General features: G+C 59.3%; 6 protein-coding genes across 6 annotated transcripts; all 6 read left to right on the top strand.

Annotated features, from left to right (window-relative positions):
- Window positions 1–492: 492 nt before the first annotated feature.
- Window positions 493–3,957, top strand: LPMP_271880 (hypothetical protein; the record flags this gene model as incomplete). The annotated part of the gene is made up of 1 exon (XM_010701972.1): window positions 493–3,957. The coding sequence occupies one exon, from the start codon at window positions 493–495 to the stop codon at window positions 3,955–3,957; it is 3,465 nt and encodes a 1,154-aa protein (XP_010700274.1).
- Window positions 3,958–5,504: 1,547 nt separating this feature from the next.
- LPMP_271870 (endo/exonuclease Mre11, putative) lies at window positions 5,505–8,096 on the top strand (the record flags this gene model as incomplete). Its single annotated transcript, XM_010701971.1, has 1 exon — window positions 5,505–8,096. One exon carries the CDS (start codon window positions 5,505–5,507, stop codon window positions 8,094–8,096), a length of 2,592 nt encoding a protein of 863 aa, XP_010700273.1.
- A 979-nt stretch (window positions 8,097–9,075) lies between these two features.
- Window positions 9,076–10,629, top strand: LPMP_271860 (hypothetical protein; the record flags this gene model as incomplete). Its single annotated transcript, XM_010701970.1, has 1 exon — window positions 9,076–10,629. One exon carries the CDS (start codon window positions 9,076–9,078, stop codon window positions 10,627–10,629), a length of 1,554 nt encoding a protein of 517 aa, XP_010700272.1.
- A 754-nt stretch (window positions 10,630–11,383) lies between these two features.
- On the top strand, window positions 11,384–13,342 carry TRYS (trypanothione synthetase, putative; the record flags this gene model as incomplete). The annotated part of the gene is made up of 1 exon (XM_010701969.1): window positions 11,384–13,342. One exon carries the CDS (start codon window positions 11,384–11,386, stop codon window positions 13,340–13,342), a length of 1,959 nt encoding a protein of 652 aa, XP_010700271.1.
- Window positions 13,343–15,548: 2,206 nt separating this feature from the next.
- Window positions 15,549–18,311, top strand: LPMP_271840 (hypothetical protein; the record flags this gene model as incomplete). The annotated part of the gene is made up of 1 exon (XM_010701968.1): window positions 15,549–18,311. One exon carries the CDS (start codon window positions 15,549–15,551, stop codon window positions 18,309–18,311), a length of 2,763 nt encoding a protein of 920 aa, XP_010700270.1.
- A 1,006-nt stretch (window positions 18,312–19,317) lies between these two features.
- LPMP_271830 (paraflagellar rod protein-like protein) lies at window positions 19,318–21,645 on the top strand (the record flags this gene model as incomplete). Its single annotated transcript, XM_010701967.1, has 1 exon — window positions 19,318–21,645. One exon carries the CDS (start codon window positions 19,318–19,320, stop codon window positions 21,643–21,645), a length of 2,328 nt encoding a protein of 775 aa, XP_010700269.1.
- Window positions 21,646–23,077: the final 1,432 nt, after the last annotated feature.

Raw genomic sequence — 23,077 nt, 5'->3', positions numbered from 1 at the left:
CCTCCTCTCTCCCTCTCCCTCCCTCCCTCCCTCTTGTATCAGTCAGAAGTGTACTGCATTACCACCAGCAGCTCGGGCTTGTGCGTCTGTGACCGTAGGGCAATCGCAATCGTGCTTCAAGTCCGTCTTCTTTTTCCATTGACCATGATGCGTCGTCGCTGCGGCGTCCCCGGCGGTGTCTTCGGCGCCGCAGCGACCGCCGGATCACTCACGACGCACTCAACTTCTCCAGCTCAGAGGACGTCTTGTCGCGCACAGAGCAGCAGCAAGAGCAACAGCGGTGAAAGCGGGAGCGGACGTGGCCTCCACACATTCATTCGAGATAATACTGGCCCCACCTCCTCCTTTCCCTCGCCGTCGAGGGTTTTGGGAGGTGGCAGAGGCGGCAGCGGCCATAGTGCATCTGGTGCTTTGTACAGCGTGTACTCTGCGGGTGGTGCAACGCCGCCTCCGCCGCACAACTCCTCGTTTGCTGCTGCAGTTGAGTTGCCCATGTCGGACTGGGCATCGAAGCTGCAGCGGGAGCTGATGAGCCCTACTGACCCCCTCGGTGGGCTAGCCCACAAGGACTACTACCGCGACCCAGCTACCGGCTATGCACCGCAGTACGCGCCGCGCGACTTTGTGCAAGGTGGCAGTATCGCCTACCCTCACCTGCAGGGCAGCGGGAGTGCCCACGATACGTACGCGGCGGCAGTGGTGCGCCGCAATTGGCTGGAGCATGACGTGGCCGCTATGGGATTTGAGTCGCAGGACGCCCGAGCGACGTCGCGGCAGCTGAGCAGTGACGCAGAGCGCGAAGCGTTCATGCAACGTCATGTGCCAGCCGATCGCCACCGCAGCGCGTTTTCGGTCAACACTTCACTCGCGGCCATGGACCAGCTACAGACGAGTGGGTTGCAGAGCCCCGAGAAGGTTTATCAGCAGGCCACGCTGGATCGCTACCGTGCCGCCGCCACGTCGTCGTCTTCTGCTGCTCTTGGTGTGTCATACACTGCAGCCATCGGTCTCACTGGAGGCGAGCTTGTCGACGCGCTAGCGGAAGACTACGCTGCCGCCGCGGATGACTGCATAGACGAGGATCTGCGCATCGCCCACGGTCTTCGCGCAAAGGAACGCTTCGACTTCAAGATCATGCAGCGCTCTTCGCGCGTTCCCTTTCAGGGCTACGATATGGATCGCTTTGCAGCACAGCGCGAAGGACGTCCGCACGGCGCACAGCAGCTGCCACCCCTAATCCCGCCCTCATCCATGGAAGAGGCGATGAAGAACCTGCGGTGTAGTACGGCGGCGCTGCCCGACACGGAGGCTCAGGCCCGCCAGACCTACGCGCAGAACACCACCTCTGAGGATCCGAAGCTCGGCGAAGCGCTGACCAGCGACGTCATCGGTGGCCTGCACGCGCGCCGCCAGAGTTCGCAGGATGCAAAGGAGCAGGCCCGAAAGCAGCGCTTCGGTCTCGGTCGGCAAGGCGCGCTTGTGCAGGACGGTGGGCCGGACCGGCGAACACTCAAGAAGCACACGAACGATGAACGGCTGCTTGACGCAGTCAATTTTGCCTCTGATGCGTACCGACGGACGACGACGGACGAGCACGTTGATCCGTACGTGCGACGCAACACGGAGGCAGGCGTCGGACATCTTCTCACCAATCGCTTCGACATGGCGCGTCGCGAGGACCGCGTCGCGCACGGGCAGCAGGATCTGACAGAGCGTAATACGATACACTATGGCGTTCCCATTCAGCAGTTGATCGACGAGTTTGTCTTTGCGCACCGCAATGCCCGCGGGGAGCGGCCGCTGGACTATTTCAAGCCCTTCCCTAATTTTCGCGCTCAGCGGCTCTACCGCATGTACCGCGATATTGAAGGCTTTTCCCTTTTAAAACAGCGCCCGGAGGCCTTCGAGTGGGAGCTCTTCACCCGCTACCGAGCCCACCACAATCAGCGACGCGAGCTGGCGCTACTGCATGGGTTGGAGCCAGTCGCAAACGAAACGGCAGCTCAGCGGGCGGCGCGGCGACTTGCCCTGGATCAGCTGTGTGAGAGAACGCCCTTCGACCCATCCAAGCTGCACACCAGTGACGACGAGGTTAAGATCGATGCTGAGACGCTGCGCAACTGGTTTGGCGTGTACGTGCTGCCCTCTCCCACCATCGTTGAGTCCGTCGTGCGCGCGGAGGGCGGTGCGCTCAACCTACACCTGCAGCACGCCGCAGATGAGCTGAATGCGGCCGACACACGCGAGCACATCCTCAGCAGCCGCTACCTGAGCCGCTTGTTATTGTTTGAAGGCTTCCAACACCGCTGGAACCGTGGCTTCACGAAGGAGGTGGCTGGCAAGGCGCCAGAGCCGGTCGTCAAGTACGCCCAGCCACAGGAGGTCCTCAAGTATTTTGACGCCGATGAGCGTGCCATGTACCAGCAGTACGTGCAGCAGGAGTCGGACGTGCAGCTGAGCGAGTGGGCGAAGATGACACGTGGCCGCCGCTATATTGCTGAGAAGGAGCAGTATGGCGAGGTGGTGGGGCAGGGCTACAAGGTACACGTTGTAGACGTGCAGCACCAAGAAACAGGAGCGGTGCTGACCATATCGGCGAAGCTGCTGGAGAGGAGCGTGGCGGCCGCGCTGTCCGGCAAAGAACCCGCAGGGGGTAGCAGCAGCAGCGCAAGATCGTCGTCGTCATCGACAGTGGTGCGCGTCGATGGCCAGGAGTACCTTGTTGTGCCGGGTAGTGAGCGCATCGTGACGCCGCTGTCTATCCGGCTCGAGTCCGGCGAGTCCATGGAACTGACGGATGAGGTCTTTTCCGCGTACCCGCTGGAGGTGCCGGCGAGTGCCAAGTACAATCATGCCTTGAACTACGGCATTGGTGAGTATGACTACAACCGCGGCAACTACGTCGAGACCCAGGACATAATCTGGGAGAGGGCGACAGCAGATCAAGAGGAAGGGTGGTCGCCAGCGACGCACGCGGATGGGCTTCGCCCAGGGCTGCCAGTGCGCGCGTGCCGGCGACTCGCCGTTGCAGGCGAGGACAGGGCTGGGGTCGCCATCACTGGTGACTACCAGCGAGGCCGCATCGTTCAGTATCATCGGCAGCCCTTCTTTAACCCTGATCCTCGACTCGTTACGGTGGCCTTCCACGCCGACGGCGTCGTGCAGGAGGTGCCGCTAGCCGATGTTATGATCTGGCAGCGCTGCTACCACGGCCCAGAGCGTACGGCCGGCGACGAGTCGCGTCGGTACAACCCCGCAGGCCTGCGTCGCTACATCGACGTTGCCGACCCGAACAATGAGAAGGCGTCGCCCAGCTCGTCTGCCGGCGCGAGCGGTAACGACCCGGATGACCACTTCCTGGAGAAATACGAGCGGCGCCTCGTGAACAACACCGCCTCTGCCAAGTACCGCACGACGAAGCAGATCACTGAGATTGATCAGTGGAACCGCTTCGACACATCGCGGGCGGACAACCACCGCCCTCTCTCCATCTCGCACCGCCGTGACTACGTCCGCCAAGGCTACTTGCCCCGGTACACGCCGTGGGAGTGGATCGCTATCCAAGAGGCGGATCAGCCCATCATTTATGAAACGGTGCGCACCGACAACGTCGGCGCGAGCTACTTCTTCTCTCTTAACCGCTCGTGGCGCTACAAGGCCCGGCCACACGGGTACCTGCGCAACTACGAGAACGAGGTGCGCGACATGCTCCAGTTCGTCGACGGCGTAACGCCGTGGAAGCAGGCGCAGAAGATCCGCACCTACTGGGAGGTCCGCCAGCATCACCCGATGCCGCAGTTCAACCGCCCGGAAGTGGCGATGCACCGCAACAACGCTGGCCTGCTGCCCTCGCACATGTGGGAGACGGACAAGAAAACGGGCAAAGTGCGTGCCGTCAAGGACTCGGTGCGCGACTACCAGACCAAAGTGCCGCTGCCCAAGTGGGTGCAGCTGTGAGAGTGATGAGGGGCTGTTCGAGAGAGACAGACGGACAGACCGGTGTGCGCGTATGCGCGGGTGAATTTGTGGGTCCAACGGGATGGCCGTCACCGATGTTGTTGTGGGTATATCCGTAGGCAGGAATACCTCTGTTTGCAGAGCTCTCTGTGCTCATCCCCTTCTTTGTCTCTCTGGCTCTACTGAGCGAGAGGTGATGGAGGCATCGCTGGTGCTCTTGGCTTTCTGCTTCTCCCTCCCTCCCTCCCTCCCTCCCCCCTGTCGTCCTCTCTGTTGCACACACACGTACACACACACTCTCTCTCATCACGTTTGCCTTGATGGACACTGTAGAAGAGTAGTCCAGGGCAGAAGAGGATGGCGGAGGAGACGCTTATGGTGATCTCCGCCATGGTGGTGGTGGCGAGGGAGAGGGAGCTCAGATTGTGCATGTGGTCTGCGCTGACCTACATACCCCTTTTCTTGCTGCTGCTGCTGCGTTGGCCTACGTTGTGTGCGTGTGTCTGTTCGGCATGGGTGCCAATTCAGTGGAGTGCGGGAGAGGGTGGGTGGGTGGGCGGGCGAGGAAGCGCACTCTGTAGCGATGCGGCTGAGCTCGCACTACTGTTGACTCTTCGAGTTTCACTGAACGACAGGGAACGTAAGAAAAGGAAAAGCACTCAAAAAGAAACGACATCATAGGGCAGGTGACGGAGCGCATTTCTCGTACCGCGGCGAATACGCACGCGCGCAGAGGAACATCTGCATGCGCGCACGTAGCAGACAGGTGGCTTGAGTTAGCATGAGCAACACATAAATATCAGGAGAGACTGTGCGTGTCTTTCTCCCTCTGTGTCTCCCCCCTCTCTCTCCGTTAATGGGAGTGAGTAAGAGGAAAAGACGAGGCGAGGTGGTGGCTTGCACTGCCGAAGAGGGAGACTCATCTCGCCAATGAGCGCTGACTGAGTTCGACCCCTCCTTTTCTCTCTGTCCCCTTCCTCTCTTACGCACTAGGCGCATTGAGTGGGGGAGGGGGGAGTGTACTGGTACTTACTTGAGAGAGAGGTGCGCATTGTCTCATGCCTTCTTCTACCCCTCTGGTCCTCTGAATCATCTCTCCTCTCTACTTCCTGGTCCCCGTCCATGACACTTTACGCATCCACGTTGGATCTTCTGTAGTCCAGCACAGCACACGGAAACCACTCATCATGCTTGTCGTCATCACTGGACAGGCGAACACCTTCACAGACACGCACGCGCCCGCTTCATACGCCGAGCTACACCCCACACGAAGGGCTTGTATCGACACAGATTCCACACAGACGTGCACTACTCATACAGAGAACTACAAAGCTTCATAGACGGCGAAAGCGTGCAGGGAATTGGACTCAGCAGCGGCCCATAAAGACATTGTACGCACTTTGGTTGTGCTTTCTCTTTTTTGAATTCTGGGTACGTCGTAAGAACTGTTGCTCAGCTCGCGCCTGGCACAACAGCGGTAGTCGATCTCCTGTCCGAGGAGCAAGGGAAATCTATCGAGGGCGTTCACCCCTCCCCTTGCGCCGAGAATGTCAGAGTGTACGTTCAAATTTCTCCTCACGACCGACAACCACCTCGGCTTCGCTGAGCGCGACCCCAGGCGAGGTGATGATAGCTTCACCACCTTCGAGGAGGTGCTGCGTGCCGCGCGTACGGAGCACGACGTGGACGCGATGCTCCTTGGTGGCGACCTCTTCCACGAAAACAAGCCTAGCCTCGGCTGTCTCGTCCGTGCTTGCTCCCTCTTTCGCAAGTACGTCTTTGGTAACAAGACCGTACCCTTTTCGCTGCTCAGCGACGCGGCGACAAACTTCCCAACGCACGCGCTGCCCATGGCCAACTTCCAAGACCCCAACATCAACGTTGCGTTGCCTGTGTTTGCCATTCACGGCAACCACGATGACCCCGTCGGCGGCACCTCGTCTCTCGACCTGCTCGCAACCAACGGCTACCTCAACTACTTTGGCCACGTCACCTCCCTCGATGACATCATCCTCGAGCCGGTGCTGCTGCGCAAGGGAAGCACTTTGATCGCTCTCTACGGCCTCGGCAACGTACGCGACGAGCGACTGCATCGCTGCTTCCGGCTGAAGAAGGTTCAGCTTGTCTATCCGAAGCCGGTGCCTGGGCGCAAGTGGTTCAACATCCTTGTACTTCATCAGAACCGCGGTGTGCGTGGTCTCGCAAGCAAAGGCGGTATCATGGAGGGAATGCTCGCCGGCTTCGGCATAGACCTCGTGATCTGGGGCAACGAGCACGAGCAGCTCATGGTGCCGCAGCCGTCGGACGGCTTTGATGTGGTGCAGCCAGGCAGCACCATTATGACATCTCTCTCCGCGCAGGAGTGTAACCCAAAGGAGTACGGTATCCTCGAAGTGCGCGGCACGTCGTACCGGCTCACCCCGTATACACTGCGCAGCGTGCGCCCAGTTGTGCGGCGCACGGTAGAGCTGCGGCAGGATCTGCCAGACGGCCGAACGCTGGACGCGGTGGAGACCTTCTTACACAGCGTGATGAGCGACATGATCAGCGAAGCCGAAGAGCATGTGAGCCACATCCCTGACGACGTCCTCACGTTTCACCCCAATCTCAAGTATCCGCTAATTCGCTTGGCCGTGGACTTCACCGATGTTACTTCCGCACCATACCCGCAGCCCAACTTCAATCGCTTTGGCCAGCAGTACATGGACGTCGTCGCGAACCCAGGCGAGCTGTTGCGGCCGGTTAAACCGAAGCTGGAGCGACGACCTGGTGGCGGTGCTCTGGGCACGGTCCTCGGACCTGGAGGCGCTTCGGCGAGCGGCCTCATCGTGCCGGCCGCGCCACAGCTCAACACGCTCGACATCCGAGTGAAAGTCGCCGATGTCTTCAACCACAACACGAAGAACGCCTGCACACTCCTATCTGAGGCGGAGCTGAGCGCCGCCGTCTACGCCTTTGCCGAAAAAGGCGAGCGGGATGCGATTGATGAGCGGCTGATGGAGCTGCTGCATACCTCGCAGAAGTCGGTGTGGCGTCGTCTGGAGAATGGCGCGAATGACTCTATCTTAAAGCCAGATCGCGTCGTGGAGGAGATTGTTACGCACAAGCGGCACGTCAACGAGCGCTACGCGCGGGCTGCTCAGCTGGAGGACGCACAACAGCAGAAGGAGCAGAGGGACGATGCTGAGGAAAATGAGGACAATGGGGTTGCTAGCGAACGACAAAGCCGAGGCGGCGCTGCCTCGCGATCGCTGCATCAAGCGGAGCGCGAATGTGAGCTCGACTCCTTTGCGGTAATGCGCGCCGCTGCTCCTCGCGTAGGTCTCGCCGCCAGCGATATCGGGGACGGCAATGAAAGCCATTTCAGCGGCCGTTTCGCGCAAACGTCTGTCTCGCGACTCGTGGAGCGAGCCATCCAACAAGGAAGCGAGAATGGCGCGGGCGCAGCGGCCGGCGTACCACGCCAGCGAGCTCCACGGTGCGGCGGTGCCGTTGTCGAGGTTGACGCCGATGGGGGTGGTGCGGATGATGATGGCGAGGAGCTTCCAGATGACGGGCTCGGCCGAATGCCGATTGACAGCGTGATTGCGCAGGCAATACAGCAGGTGTGCCCGCCATCGAAGCGAGCGCGGAGTGCTCACGCACCCAACGTGAAACCCGTTTTGGCAGGTGACAATGGTTCGAGGCATGGCGTCGGTGGTGACGGTCATGATGGCAACACCCTGCATGTCGTCGACGGGGACAACTGGGACGATGCCAATTCTGGCAGGGGGTATGGTACCTCTAGACATGGTTGCAGTCACATTGGAGCAAGCGATTCCGCGAAGGTCCCTGCCCCCGCTAAGAAGCAGCAGCGCACAAACAGCGCGCGACGCGGTGGTGGCAGCGGTGTTACAGCTCGCCAAGGCGCGCCATCAGCCGCCAATGCTGGTGCGCTGAGCGCCGCATCGGCAGTCTCAGCTGGCGCCGGGCCTACGCTGACCTTCGTTGCGCATCAAGGGTGCTCGGCTGTGCTGTCACCTGGCCGTAGGCCGGCCTCCTCCACCGCAGATTCCGCTGAGGGTGTCAGCACGTCGAAGGGGGCCATGCTGAATCTTTTGTCCAAGTGGACAGGTGGATCTCACCAGCAACAGCACTAGTGGCAGGGGTAGCTGTCGGTTCGCACGTGCACGCATGTGTTTCTCTTTAGTGGGAAGCCGACGCCCCCCGCGCTGAGCCTTTTTTATCCCTTTCCGCATGGAGCGGGAGAGTACACACTTGTCCATCTTCCCTTTTATTTCGGACTTCACGGTTGCTGGATGCCGATACTCATCACGCCCTCTTCTTGCCTCTTGCCGTGCCGGAGGGGCCATATAAACCGACCACCACACCACAACAGTGCACCACCTCTCCCCTCTCGTGTACGCAACTTTTCAGCCTGCTGGTTGCAGGCAAGGAACAGTGGAAGAGCAACATAAACCGCCGCCTTGCCTTGGTATTGGTTGCTCGGTGCCCAGACCCGTTGTTTCTATGACTACTCTCTCGATCACGTGCTTCTTGTGTCCCCGCTCTCTCGCTCGCTTTCTCTTCTTCCTCCTACTTGAGGGACGCCATCACCGCCATCCCTCTGCCTCCTTCCCTCAACTGTGATTTGCTCATTCTTTGCATTTGAGAGTGCGGCTGCATCCGGCGGAGTCCATCGTCGTCATCATCATCCATAGCATCTTGCTTCACCCCCCCTCTGTATCGACGGTGGCGCGTCTCTCGCTGGCGTCGGCTGTGCATCGCCAAGGCCTCTACCCTCACGTGCTACGTGCCACTCGTACGCCACGCACGACTGTGAGCAGCCGAGTAGCTGTGCTGCCCTCTTTCGTGGAGCAATTCTTTCATGGCCCCTGTGATAGTGACTATCAGAGCAGTGACATCCCCGTCCATCGCGTCTACCCCATCGGTGCGTCGAAAATGTACTGCTCGTTGACTCTGCATAAGTCGTTCTTACGCGCAACCGCATCGTCGGTCGCACCGAGCTCCTCTTCTGCCTCCCCCTGCACTAGCTCGGCGACGGCTGTACGGACGCTGCACCGCAACTTCTACTCGGGCCTTGATGAGTCGCGTGTGCACCGGTTGCGGCGCTCTGGTATGACCTTCAACCGCCCCCGCGGCCGGGACACCTTCTCCGTGGCGTTTGCGAGCCGCCTGCGCATCGTGCCGCTGACGCAGATGTCTGACCTCTACGGCCCTATCGACGTCTCGCTCCTTACTGCAGTCAACGCCGACGACCCGACGAGCAGCGAGGGCAACCCCCTCGAGAAGAAGAAGTACATGGCAGGCGATGCACGCGCGCGTAAGGTGGTAGAGGATAAGCAGCGAGTTGAGGCGACATTGCGCGAAAAGCGCGACTGGCACGTGCTTGTGGTGGACCCCATTGAGCTGCACATGGTCCGTACACCTGTGCCGTTTCCGAGTCCGCATCCAGCGTACTACAACGACTGGACTACCACAGAGGTCAAGGGGTGGTCGTCTTCTCAGGTGCTAGAGCGCCTCCCCACTGCGGAGTTCGGCATCCCCACGCCAGCGTCGCCGTCCGATACGACTGAGGCAGGCGCTGAGGCCGCAGTTGCTGCTGATGCTGCTGGCGGTACCGTCGCCAAGGTTGACGCTCCTGAGACACCTGCATTCTTCTACACCGCAGGCGACCGACGCCACCTGCAGCAGAACGGTGATACGACCCTCTTGTCCAGCGCGCAGGTGCGGCAGACGACGCTGGGCATACCAAGTTCAACCTCCACCGCGACTCAGCCTCTCCAGTGCTCGCCGCACACCATTCGTCAGCACTTCCACACAGCTGTCTGCGTCGATCCGGACATCAGCCACGACCGTTTTCACCGCGAGGAGGCTCAGGTGGAGATGATCTCGGCATACCGCAACATCCTGTACGAAGCAGTTGAACTGGGGCACGCGCTGTCGTCATCGTCTGCCGGGAGCAACCTGCGGGGGAGGGCGGCGACGCAGCGGGCGGTGCCATTTGTGGCCGATGTGGTACGGGTGCCGGCGCTGTGCCATTACTCCTGTGGCAGGCGCTTTCTTCACGAGCTGGGAAAGCTGAACCAGCAGGCCGTCATCAAGGGGTTCCACCGGCTGAGCAACGAGGCTAAGGAGGCGCTCATCATGAACCGAAGCTTCACTGTGGAGATCTACGTGCCACCGATGCTGCTGGAGCAGTTTGAGCGTGCCTTCCTCGAGGAGCCGTGGGAGGTGCCACTTTCGACGCTGAATCCCGGACGCACCGCGCTGTACCCGGGCCTGGCACCGCCGCGGACCTTGCTGCAGTACGACGGGTGGATCGGCAAACGGCCGGAGCTGGTGCAGGGGATTGCGACGCAGGGGAAGAGCCTCTTGCGCGGTGCGAAGGTCGGACTGGACGGGCGGCTGATTGAAGAGCACGAGGTACTGGCGAGCCTTCGAGTATTTGGCGCCCGCGAGGAGCAGCAGCAGATGTTGGAGGGAGAGCGTCGGACGGCGGCGGAGCAGCTCGGTGTGCCGTTACAGCCAACCTACGCCCCTCTGCACGCTGGCTTGCAGGCGGAGGTGGAGCCCCATGAGCGCGATGAGGGCCCCGAAAAGCCTTCCGGAAGCTGCGCTGACGCCGGCCCTGCAGTAGTGGCGACGAGCGCAAGAGAGAGCGCCAAATGAATGGCCATTCAACCCTCAAAGTGATGTCCCTCTCTCTCTCTATACAGAGCTACGTGCGTGTGTGTCTGCGCCTCTGTGTGCAGCTGATATCGTGCGCTCACATCCCCTTCGCTCGCTGTTTTCTTTTCGCCCCAGTTGCGCTTCAGCACACTCCCTTCCCTCTTCTGGCTGTCGTCGTATCGCTACCCCCTTTCATAGCGCCATACCGCGCACGGCTAGAAAGGAAGAGGGGTATGCCGAGGCGGAGAAGCGGACCTTGACAACGAAGGAGCGTCGGGTGAACGTGAGGAGCACTACCGCACGCACACCCCTCCCGCCACCGCCGCCGCCGCTCCCCACCTCGACGAGAACGATGCGTTTTCTCCTTTGCCGTCTTTACCACGGCCATCCCTGACACACCACAGCCTTTCTTTGATCTCTCCTCACCCCCTCCCTCTTTGTCTCTCTGTGACTCTCTTGTATGCCTTGTAAGCTTCAACATCCCCCACCAAGCACCACCGACACCACTGCCACCCCCACCGTCGGTGTTTTAGTCAACCTCATCACCGCCATCCTCAACGAGGTCACCGACGAAAACAAACTGCAACAGAAAACCAATAAGAAAGCGACAAAAAAAGGCTTACCTATTCTAATCCACTTCCTGACACCACAAGTGCTACACCAGCCAGCGACGACAACGACGCGCGCGCACCCACATCCACCCAGGCACACACCCACCCACACACACACACACACGCAGGCATTTTCGTAAGCCATGCCGTCTCTGGAACACGAGCCGGTGAGCTTCAATAGGCTGGGGCACGTTCCTTTTGGTGTTCTGCAGGGCTACGCCCCGGGTGGCATCCCGGCGTACAGCAACAAGCATGATCACTATTTCTCCGGCGAGCGTAGCATTGAGGGGAACTTCTTCTGCGGGTTTAAGTACCAGTGCGTCGAATTCGCACGCCGCTGGCTGCTGGTGCGCAAGGGGCTGGTGTTGCCGAATGTGAATTGGGCCTGCCACATTTTTCAGCTGAAGGAGGTCCGGGATGCCGCCACGGCGGAGGGCTTCGCGGTATTGAAAGTGTGCAACGGCACCGAGAGGAAGCCGGAGGCCGACACACTTCTCATTTACTCCTCCACCGATGCATGCCCGGTTGGTCACATCAGCGTTATCACCGAGGTGGGCGATGACTACGTGTGCGTTGCGGATCAGAACTACCGCTTCCACAAGTGGGAGTCCTCCTACGCGTACAGGCTGAAGCTTGAGCACAAGGACGGTATCTGGACCATCATCGATGATATTAACGTGGACGACATCGAGATCCCACTTGGATGGGTGACATTTCCTGGTCGTGAGAACCGGGCTGAAGGGGCGCCGCCGGTGGCATTGCATCAGTCATTGTACTTCAGTGAACCACCGAAGCCGTACCTGCTGCGTCGCAGCTTTGTGGTGGAGGAGGCGAAGCCGAATTGGCTTGACCTGAACGACCCTGCGGAGCGACTATTCGTGGAAGAGTTCGGCATGGACGTCAGCCGCTCCCGCCTGGAGGAGATGGTTGCCAGCTACTACGAGTCGAATCATGAGTTCCACCTGCGGTGCATCGCCTACGGCACCCAGCTGCACGCCATCTTCATGGAGGCAACAGCGCAGGTGATTGAGAGCGATGAGAAGCTCCGGCTTTTCTGCATTCCTGAGGACTTCTGGCCCCGCATTCGCCACTCCTGGAAGATCCAGCAGACGTATATCTCTGGTCGCTTCGACTTTGCCTTCAACAACGAGACATGCGAGATCAAGTGTTTCGAGTACAACGCTGACAGCGCGTCGACGCTGCTGGAATGCGGCCGCATTCAGCAAAAGTGGGCCGAGTCGGTGGGGCTGAACAAGGAGGGCACCCGCAGCTCCGGTTTCGCAGTGGAGCGCAACCTCAAGATGGCGTGGGCCTCCAGCGGGGCGACTGGCCGCGTTCACTTCTGCGTTGATAAGGAAAGGGAGGAGCAGTACACCGCCCTCTACTGCCTGCAGGCCGCTGAGGCGGTCGGGCTAGAGTGTAGGCTGTGCATCATGTTTGATGAGTTTCACTTTGATGAGGATGGCCACATTGTGGATAGCGACGGCGTGCGCGTGCGCAATGTGTGGAAGACATGGATGTGGGAGTCGGCTATCACGGACTATTATGCCGCCCGGGAGGAACGTGGCGAGGGCTGGAAGCCGTCCCCGAAGGACAAGGTGCGCCTGTGCGACTTGCTCCTCGGCGATGACTGGGACATCCTCTGTTTCGAGCCGATGTGGAAGGTCATTCCGAGCAACAAGGCCATCCTGCCCATGATCTACCACAATCACCCTCGGCACCCCGCCATCTTGAAGGCGGAGTACGAATTATCTGACGAGCTGCGCAAGTGCGGGTATGCCAAGAAGCCGATTGTTGGCCGCATTGGTAGCAACGTGACCATCACTTCCGGCGACGGCGAGGTGCACGCTGAGTCGGGTGGCAACTATGGCAAGCGCAACATGGTCTACCAGCAGCTATTTCCACTGACGAAGCAGGACGACTACTACGCCATCATTGGAGCCTGGATGATCGGCGACACCTTCAGCGGTACCGGCATCCGCGAGGACAAGTCCATCATCACCGGCGTGGAGAGCCCCTTTGCTGCTATTCGCATCAAGGCAGACAGCCTCCCGGCGCCTGTGATACCCAAGGATGTCGACAAGATGGCCGAGGACGAGTAAAGCTCGGGCTGCAAGCGCGCTTAGCGACAAGTGCGTACTCAGAACACACGCATACACCCACACAGTCATATGCGAAGAAGAAAAGCAAGGGGACTGTAGACTGGGGCCGCACGGTTTCTCTACGATGCGCAGGAGTTGCTGCTGAGTTGCGCTACTACAACCGACGCTTCGCGATCTACATGCTTCTCATCCTCGCGCACCCAGTCCTATCTACACCCGCGTTCACTACCACTCCAGCCGTGCACATGACGCGCACACAATATACATTTCTCATATGCGCTTGTCGCCTGTTTTTCAGTAGTATATATCTATTGCCCATTTCGGTAGCATCTTTCTCTTGCTGGGTTCGATTGCTGCGAGGTCTGATGAGCGCGGTCTACAAAGGCGTCTTGCAGACACTTGCTCTCTCTCTCTCCCTCCCTCCCTCCCCTTCTCGAAGCGGGTAAGCGGATTAGGATGAGAGGAGAGGCAACGCGCTCGATGTAGATGGAGGGCATTTATGTTGGCGAGAGGGGGAAGGAGGAACGGTTATCATTGCCGATGGTCAACACGCTTCGCACGTGTGCGTGTCCGGGTCTCTTCTCCACGCGGGTGAGCTGGCGTCTCTGTGTGTGCGGTCTGGCGCGGGGAGGGAGGACGAACAACAAAAAAACACGACTCTTTGATGTTTCCGTTCGTTACGAGAGCTGAGAATGCTGTGATGGCGCCTCTCTCTCTTTTTCCCCTTTCCCTGGCTGCTTCCCTTTCAGCTTGGCTCTCTTCGCACCCGCGCTGTGTGTGCCTCTCTTCCCTCTCCCTCTCTTTGCGAGCTGTTGTCTTGACAACTTGATAAGCGTGTCTATACTTGTTCACCCTCTTCGACTGCGTATGTGTATGTCTGCGACATCAGCAGCCGAGCAGGTCACCACCACCGCACTTCTCTCTTCCGCGGCAGTGCAGCCTCCCCTCCTCCTCGCCTTTTCTCCCTCAAACACGCATGAGGGTGTCCCCCGAGCCCCCGCTCCGTCGCCTTGCTCCCCGGTCACCTTCCGTGACCCTCCCTCTCCCCTATTCTTACGACTACGAACTACACCGAGCGACGTGTTAGCAGTAGCACTCTCTTTTTCTCTCCTCCTTTCCGTCGAGCGAGGCAGAGGGGGCAGACAAGCAGAACAAACCCCTCTACTGACCTCTCAGAGAGGAGCACCTCTACTTCCCTTCCCGCCTCTCTCTCCATCTCTCTCTGTCCTTCAGTGTGTGTGTGTAGATGCGTGTGTGTGAATGCTCTCTCTCGGCCACTCTCTCTGGCCCCCTTTTCTTTTCACGCATTTCTGAAAAGCCCAATACCAAGTGGTGATGGGCGACCCTCCCTAACTGTAAAGCACACGCAGGCCAATGTGAGTCGCGCCGACTGTGGCCAATGCAGAGGGCGAGAAGGTTGGCGCTTTTTGGCGGGTGTCCGTAGGGATTGGTTTGCTTCATGACGAGGAAAAAGGAAAAGGAAGGATGAAGTAACGTGAGGCGCAAGAGAGAGAGAAGACACGCGGCGCTGGTCGATTAGTATTGTCACAACAACGTTCTCTCGGTCCGTTGACATTGATCTTTCCTTCCGTTACGATCACCACGAACTGGAGGCAGGTTCAAATGCACACGTGTGCATTTGAGCCTGCGAATTTTGTCTACGTACATGTTGCTCTTGACATTGAAAGGATGTACGAGTCATCTCCAAGCGAGAACCGGCAGCGACGGTGCTGCTACGTGGCTGGGAGAGAAAAGAAAGCATTCAAGGAGGCGAAAACACCGGTGTTTTATCACCCCTCCTTCGCGCGCACACACACACACACACACGCACTCCCTGCTCCTTCCCCTTTCCCTCTCTCGCACTCAATCGAATTCACTTTCACTCCGCTCTTTCTCTCTTCTCCTCCTCCTCCTCCCCCCTACCCCCACACTCTGGGCCTTTTGTTTTCTCTTTCCGCGCATTTTTACGGACTCGCACGCACCTTCAACCGCCTTTACGCTGTGCGTGTGCGTGTGTGTGTGTGTGTGTTAGCGAAGCCTACGTTTGTGTGGCTGCGCATGCACGTCTTGTCTATACCTGCGCTTGTGGTAGTCACTCATTTGGCTTGGCTCCCTTCGGCTGCTCTGCAGCGTCGCATGCACTGCACAGCGCGTGGCTCTCCCAGTGAAGCACATTCATAGAGTGTCGAGATATATTGTAGAACCGATGGGGATGTCTGGTCGCTCGAATGCGGCTCCATCGGAGGCCGTATTCCCCAGGCGCGTGACCTTGTCGCCACACTGCCGGCAACCAGCGCACCGCCATGCTCGCCCCTCTCCCGCATGCACACCTCACCCATCTTACGAGCAACTAACGTTCGACGCAGCGCACCACGGCACACCACTGCCTTTTGGAGATGCCTTCTGCTGCTGGGTGGACAACGGAGGCGATAAGACCGAGCCGCATCGCTCGCGTCCGAAACCAACCTTGCACGCATCACCTGGCGGCTTCTCGTCATCGCATCTGCGCCAGCACCACCATCACCATGACCCTTTTATCCACTACAGCACTAGTGCCCCCTTCATGAAGTGTGGAGCAACTTCGTCTATGTCGGCCTCGCCCACTCCCGACGCTAACGCTGCCCATATGCGCCGCGTCAAGCATAGGCCTTATTCCCGGACTCACTATCCACGCAGCGCAGCAAGTGCGTCAGCACAGCAGCTGTGGCCCTCTGAAGCACAGGCACGGTGGCTAAGATCGCAGCGAGGGGACGCTAGTTCTGCGGTGGTGGAGGAAAAGGCACCCAACGCACACCTCGCTCGTCCCCGCTGCGATCGGCAGCTGTCACCGCTCTCCTCACAGTTGCTTGACTCACCTACACGGGCAGCCATTCCGACCTTCGACATTATGCGCCTTGACGCATCGCCTTCGCGGTCACGTTCTTCGCGTCGGGCCGCTTCACGAGTGCGGCGACTCCTATGCGCGCTTGAGGCAGAGGCGCAACGAGCAGGGTGCACTGCGACGGATGCTGCAAGTGCCCAAGGAGGCACTGCGGAGTTGTACCAGTCCCTGTTCCTGCAGGCTTTGGCGGACGGTGCTGCCTGGGAGCGCCATGCACGTGCCCTTGAGGCCAGCGTACAGGTCTCTGCCAAGCGTGAGGTCCGCCTTACACGGCAGCTGCGGCACGCACGGCGTACTGTGGCGCTGCTTGCGGCGTATGTGGAGGGGGCGGAGCGAGTGGTCGACGTCCTCAGCAGAGGGACCGCCTCTGGTACTGTTGCGTCGACTCAGACTGACAGAACTGTGCCGAGCCGCACTCCTCCAACGTCGCCAAGCGCGCTGATTCAGTCAGCACCAGTAGGAGCAACGGTTGATATGGCGTCAGCTTCACCATGGCGCCCCACGTCGCGGTCCGCCGTGAGTGAGCTCATACAAGGCTCCCTCGGCTGCTCGCTGAACCTCGTCTACGGCACCAGTGGCAGTAGCAGCAGATACGGCGAGGACGAGGACGAGGTCGACGATGCTGAGTCAGTTACCTTCGCCGCCAGCGATGCCACCGTGCCGAGGATCGATGAGGGGTTGCGCACAGCCGCTGTCAAGAGACCTGGCGATTGGTGCGAGCTTCACGGTCTCCATTCCGAATCGCTTACCTCTGCGCCCAAGGTAGTAGAGACGCGGTGGGATCAGCCCTCATGGGATGGCCACGTGGACGATGTCGGCACCGGTGTACACGCCCGATACGAGATGGCCATGGCGTGGGAGTGCGAGGATAGGGGGAACTCAGTGCAAAGATTACACCGTGGCGGCACAGAGGAGCTCGAGACTCCAACGGCGTGGAGCCGAGAGCTGCCAGCTGCGGTTCGTGCTTCTGGAGTGGCTCGTCGTGAGTCGGCGTCGTCATTTCCGCACGCTGGCACTACTGCGCCGGCTGCTGCAGCTGTGGAGGACAGCCCAGGTCACCCTGCTAACTCGCTGTCTCCGTCTTCCCCATCGGTTGGTCGTGCTGTGGCAATCAACACCGCCATGCGGACAGAGTCAGTGACACCCAAGAGCGCTCCCCTCGATGCTGTTGCTGTTGTTGCTGCCGCTCCTCAGGTTGCACCCACGTCTGTCGTTCACAGTCTGCTGGAGCTCCTACGCAGTCGAGACACGGCGACCCAGGCAACGGCGACGTTGGGTCATGGACGGGTTGCCACGTCTCCAGAGACTGATTCCAATACAACAGCGCAGATTGCTGCTGCACACCACCTCGCTCACTATCAGGCCACAGTTGCCGAGGCGACACAAAGCCACAGCTCCGGTGAGGCTGCCCATCCGAGGCGGGTTATGCCAGCGATGGCGTCATCCTCGTCCTCTTCAGCCTCTAGGCAGCCCTTGCTGGCCCCGAGCTGTTCTCCCATTTTACGACAGAGCTCCGAACCGAAGGCTGAGGGCAACACCTTACATGCTGCATCGCTGCCATCGTTGGCGTCCTCATTGCTCCCGCAGTCCCATTCTCACGCGCTCGCACCACAGCCACCCCAGCTGCCGCGCGGCGGTGACAGCGGCTGCAGCAACTGTGGGCCATTAGCCAAAGAGGCTGCTGCTGTTGGCACTGCCCCTGTCAAAGTGACAGAGCTCATTCACACGCCGTCACCAGCTTCATTCTCTTTTTCCCCTCGGCAGACTTCCACACACCTTACTGATACTCATCAACACGACGGCAGTGTGACGACGCACTCTGATAACGAGCCGGTGTACTTGTCGAGCGATTGGGAATCCCTCGAGACGGCGAGCTTGGCTGACGACTCTGGTAAGAGGTCCTCATCTTCCCCTAAGAGACAGCTGGAGGAGGCACGCGACGGACATCACCGGGCTGCGAGCAGCAACAACATAAATGGCGAAAATATCACCGACGAAAGGGCCAACTTGGCAGACAACGACGGCTACGCGGAGTGGCGCGCGCAGCTTGAGGCACATCTGAATTGCGGCTGGGTTTCGGGTATGTAAGTTTTTAGATTTTGTTGCCCCTCTTTCTCTCCGTCGCCGGTGAGGACTCATCATGCGGTCATCGTGCGCGTAGACCTCGCCGGCACTTACATTGCAGTTTTCTTGGTGACGTCTCCCTTCTCCTTTGCATGTCCGTGTGAAGTGCCACCACCCAGGTCTAGGCGGACCTCAGCACGTAGAGAATGACACCCACCCACCACACCCACCACACGCGCACACACACACACACACAACTGACATGCCGATACCCGAAATGCGCGTGTGTGTGGGTGTGTGCGCAGACCACCGCAATTGCGTCAACCGTCTTTCTGCAGCGATGTGATCGTGATACGTGGCGAGGAGAGCGGAGTGGAGGTACTGGAGGGTGCGGGGACTGGAGTGGAGCGTCGCTTTTTGCCTGTTACCGCTAAGGATTCAGGAGGCACCAACGATGAATCGCTCTGCAGAGCTGCGCTGATGCGCTGATCAACGGTACTGGGAAGCACTAGAAAGCAGAAGCGACTTAGGCGACAGGTGGATGAGGCGGTGGTCCGCTCCTCCCCTCCTCTTTCTCCCCCTTCTGGGGCTCATGTTGTTTGCTTCAGTGCTCAGTCCCTCTCTCTTCTGAGTCCGATAGTGCAAATATGCACAGGCATAACGCACGCCCATAAGCGAAACAGCGAGAGAGAGAGACCCCACTACACATGCAATGCACAGCGGCAAGCCCCCGCTGCTCCGCACATCTTTGCACCTCTGTGCTGACCACTTCTTTTCCCCCACGTTCCCCCCCCCCCCCACACACAAAACGATCGTCAGCCCAACTTTTCGACAGACACGTTCACCTTCGCAGACCCCAGCGCCACACTGACGGGTGCGTTGTTGCGCTCTCCATCGCACTATCACGGGGGGTGCGCATCAACGGCAGCTCTCTCTCTCTCTCTCTCTCTTTCTAACACGCGTACACGCACATACACATACGCGCGTCTGAGTCCGTCTCCACACCGCAGAGGAGAGCGAGAGCGAAAAAATGACCGCCACCGTGTCACTCTTTGAGCGCAGCAAGCGCGTCTACCTGGAGGAAGAGGCGAAGCTGCAGGCTATCATATGCAGCGACCAGTTCCTCCGCTCATTTCAGTCATGGCTTGACCAGAGCATCTCGCAGCTGGACTTCCAGTACGAGCGATGCGAACAGCAGTTATCGGTGCTACATCAGCACGTGTCGGTGCCCAAAGGTGCTTTCTGGAGTAGCAAGGCAGTCATTGAGCACTGCAACTTGCACCTGGCGGAGCGCCGGCTTCTGCGCCGTAACACGGAACTGGACGGGGACCAGCACGCAGAGCTGCCGGCGGTGATTCAGCTCGTGTCGACGCTGCAGCAGACCAAGTCGCACTCCTTCATCACCCCGAAACAGCGCCGCTTCATTGAGGAGTGCGAGGCGGAGCTGAAGTCCGTTGTCTTCGAGCCACGCGATCTCCTTTTCATCACCAACGCGCTGCAGACAAAGCTCGTTGAGGATGGCAATACACGACGTGTCTTTGATGACTTGACAGTCTTTCAAAACACAATTGAGGAGGTCTCGCCTGATATCGATCAGTGCGAGCAGCTGCTGGAGGCAAGCATTGCGAATGGCGAGATGGGTCTCGCCGAGGACATCTCGAAGCGCCAGCTGGATGTGTACGAGCACCTTTTGCGCCTCATCACAGACCAGTACCCGATCATCTCCAACTACTACTCCGAGTCACGCAGCAGCGAACGTCGGCGGCGCTGGGCAGTGTTCCGCATGGTGGACCGCGACATCACCGCCGTAATCGAGGCGAAGCACCGCCAGATCGAAGCCTGCGAGGAGGACATGCTCAAAATACAAGAGCAGATGTCCAACTACAGCTCTGACGACGTGCAGCAGCGCAAGCGCTACGAGGCTGACCGCGCCGAGTCAGACGAGTTCTTACAGCAGAACAAGGAGAAGCAGCAAAGCGTGTGGAACCGCATCTTTACCCTTTTTCAAGAGTTGCAGACATGCTCGAGTGAGCTGACGACGCTGGCGCAGCAGCGGCACAAGGAGGTGGAGCGACGACTGCAGATGGAGGAGCGCGAGGCAGGACGGCGCAGCGGACACGAGAGCTTCCTGCAGGCCGCCGCGGAGCATGTGCAGAAGCTGCAGGACACCATCAACAACGCCGCCGCCGCGCGCAACCTTGCCACGTCGCTCAACGACTTTGTGCTAGACGGCTGCGACAACATTGCTGCCAAATACGACAAGCAGCAGAACGCGCTGGGGGAGCTGTTGCGGCTCGTGCAGCAGCACCACTTCACGCGCTTCTCCGACTACTACATCGCCGCCAGCCGCTACCTCTACCGCAAGGAGCGGCGGCTGAGCCAGATGGATGCGGAGATGTGCACCAACAATATGCATCGTGAGATCCTCTCCGACACGCTCGATCCTCATGTGAAGGAGTACGTGGAGGCGGACCAGCGACTGTCGCTGCTGCGGCACGAGGTGGCTCAGGAAGTGATGCGCATCCGGCACAAGCTAGAGCGAGCAGAGCGGGCCGTCACACCGACCCTGCGGTCACTCGACTTTGCTGGCATCGCTTATGTACATCCTCGCATTATTGTAGAGAAGATGAACCTCAGCCGGTGGAGCACTATGCTAGACTATCGCACCTTCATCAACTTGGAGAAGGACGGTGAAGAATCGGTTGTACGCGCGACGGCCGCGATCGAGAAGCTGCGGAGCGAGCTAGAGACACAGAAGATGTCGACGCGCAACCAGCATCAACACCAGCGACTGCTGTGCAATGCGATGAAAGTGGGCGCCGGGACAGCACCAAGCACGAGTGAGTCGGTCCTGCACGCTTGCGGTGCTGCGGGCGTTAAGTCGACCGTCACGGGCACTGCACCCGCCAAGTCCGCGCCTCTGGGCTTTGTTGAGCGCGTACACGCGATGGTACAGCAGGGCGGTACACGCTTTGGCGGCGCCAGGGGCACAAACACGTCGTCACCCTCGAAGGACACGCCAGGCGGTGCCGCCGCCTCGCCATACATTTCGCGTCCGGTGGCACATTCAACGGCAAGCGTGGTGAACAGCGATGGGTCTGTCATCAACACGAGCGCCGCTACAGCCACCCCTGCCGCGCCGCTGTCGCCGGCGCGCATGGAAGGGGCGACATTCCAGGCGCTCTTCGACTACTGCGCCCGCGCGCCAGATGAGCTAACCTTTGAGGCGGGGCAAGAGATCATCTGCATTAGCCGCGCACCGGAGGAGGGTTGGTTTAGAGGCGTGTGCAACCAGCGCACCGGGCTGTTCCCAATCAACTACGTTCAGCCTGTGCGCGAGGGAGCTGCAGTGCGGTGAGAATTTGTATGGCAAACCAACGAAAAAGAGGACAGAGGTACTGTGGTGAGAGACTCGAGCCGAGTGTCACCGTGTGTGTGTGTGGGGGGGGGGTGGGGAAGTCAAGCATGTGTGTATGCATACGCCTACAAAGTGACCCACGGACGTGCATGGCTGCCGCGGCGTATCCACACGTCCACAGTTTTCTCCACCTACGCGGATGGGCCTCTCCCCCCCCCCCAACAAAAGAAAATTAACCGCCACAGAAGCCAAATGGCTCCTTCCTTGCGCCTCTCTCGCCGTGTTCCTCTCTTTGTCCCCTTTCTGCCCTTTCTGCCCGTCTCTCTCTCCCCCTCGCCACCCCTCCGTACATTCGTTTGTTTGTCTGTGTTTTCCCCTTTTCTCTTTTGTTTGCGCCTTTGGTGTTGAGTCACGTTGGCAGCGTTTTTGTTGTGTTCTTCTTTTCCTGCGTATACTCACACGCGTGTGTGTGTGTGTGTGTGTCTCCCTCCCTCCCTCTGGGTGGTGCTCTTCACACGCCGACACACACGCCCAGGTGTGGACATTTCATGCGTTTTCATGTACACTAGGGAGCCCCCCCTTTTTTTTTCTCTCTCTCTCTCTCTCTCGGCTTGTCATTGTACTTCTCTACACCCCCACAACGGGTGCTTCTCAACCCCTCCTCAGCCCTCTCTTTCTCTTCCCCTTCCCCTTATTCCCTTATCCCCTTTTCCTCCCAGTTGTGGCTCCTTCTTGGTGTACGCGTGCTTCTGCGCCTGTGCGCTGGATGAATGAGCGCTTCCTCGATCATTTTTCATGCGCCCGTGTGTGTATCCGGGGAGCAGAGGCTCACATGCATACGCGCACAGACCGCATTCGTATATTCGAGCCTTTTTGCCCGATCCACCTTTGATGGGGCCTCCACCACTTTCTCGCTCCTCTACCGCGTGTGTGTGTGTGTGTGTGTCTGTTTGCTGTGTGGTGCGTTGCACTTTGATTTGTGACTAGGCGACACGCTGTTCTCTGTGTGTGAACTTCGCCTTTCCGCCCTCGCGCTGTGTGTGTGTGCGTGTGCGTTCCTGCGTGCCGATCGATTCAACAGCAGTGAGGAACAAAGTCCCCTCGTCTTTCTTTCTTTTATCCCTCTTCTCTCTCTCCCGATGATCACTAGTAACACGAAGTACAAACCAATGCAGGAAGAAAAAAATTGACGACCAGAAAAGCAGAACAACAGCGACTGCACGCCATGTTTAACAGGGCGATCTCAGCAATGATGCTCGTTGCTTTTCTGCTTAGTGTGCGTGTGTGTGTGTGTGTGTGTGTGTGTGTGTGTGTGTGTGTATCGATGCCCCACTTGGAGCTCGGTAGCTTTCATGTATCCAACCCCACCTGCCGAGCCGACATTACATCGACATAATACACGTACACGCACACCGCCCAGGCAGCTGAAGAA

Source organism: Leishmania panamensis (genome assembly GCF_000755165.1).
Source record: "Leishmania panamensis strain MHOM/PA/94/PSC-1 chromosome 27 sequence".
NCBI lineage: Eukaryota > Euglenozoa > Kinetoplastea > Trypanosomatida > Trypanosomatidae > Leishmania > Leishmania panamensis.
This window is presented reverse-complemented; position numbering and strand designations above follow the sequence as displayed.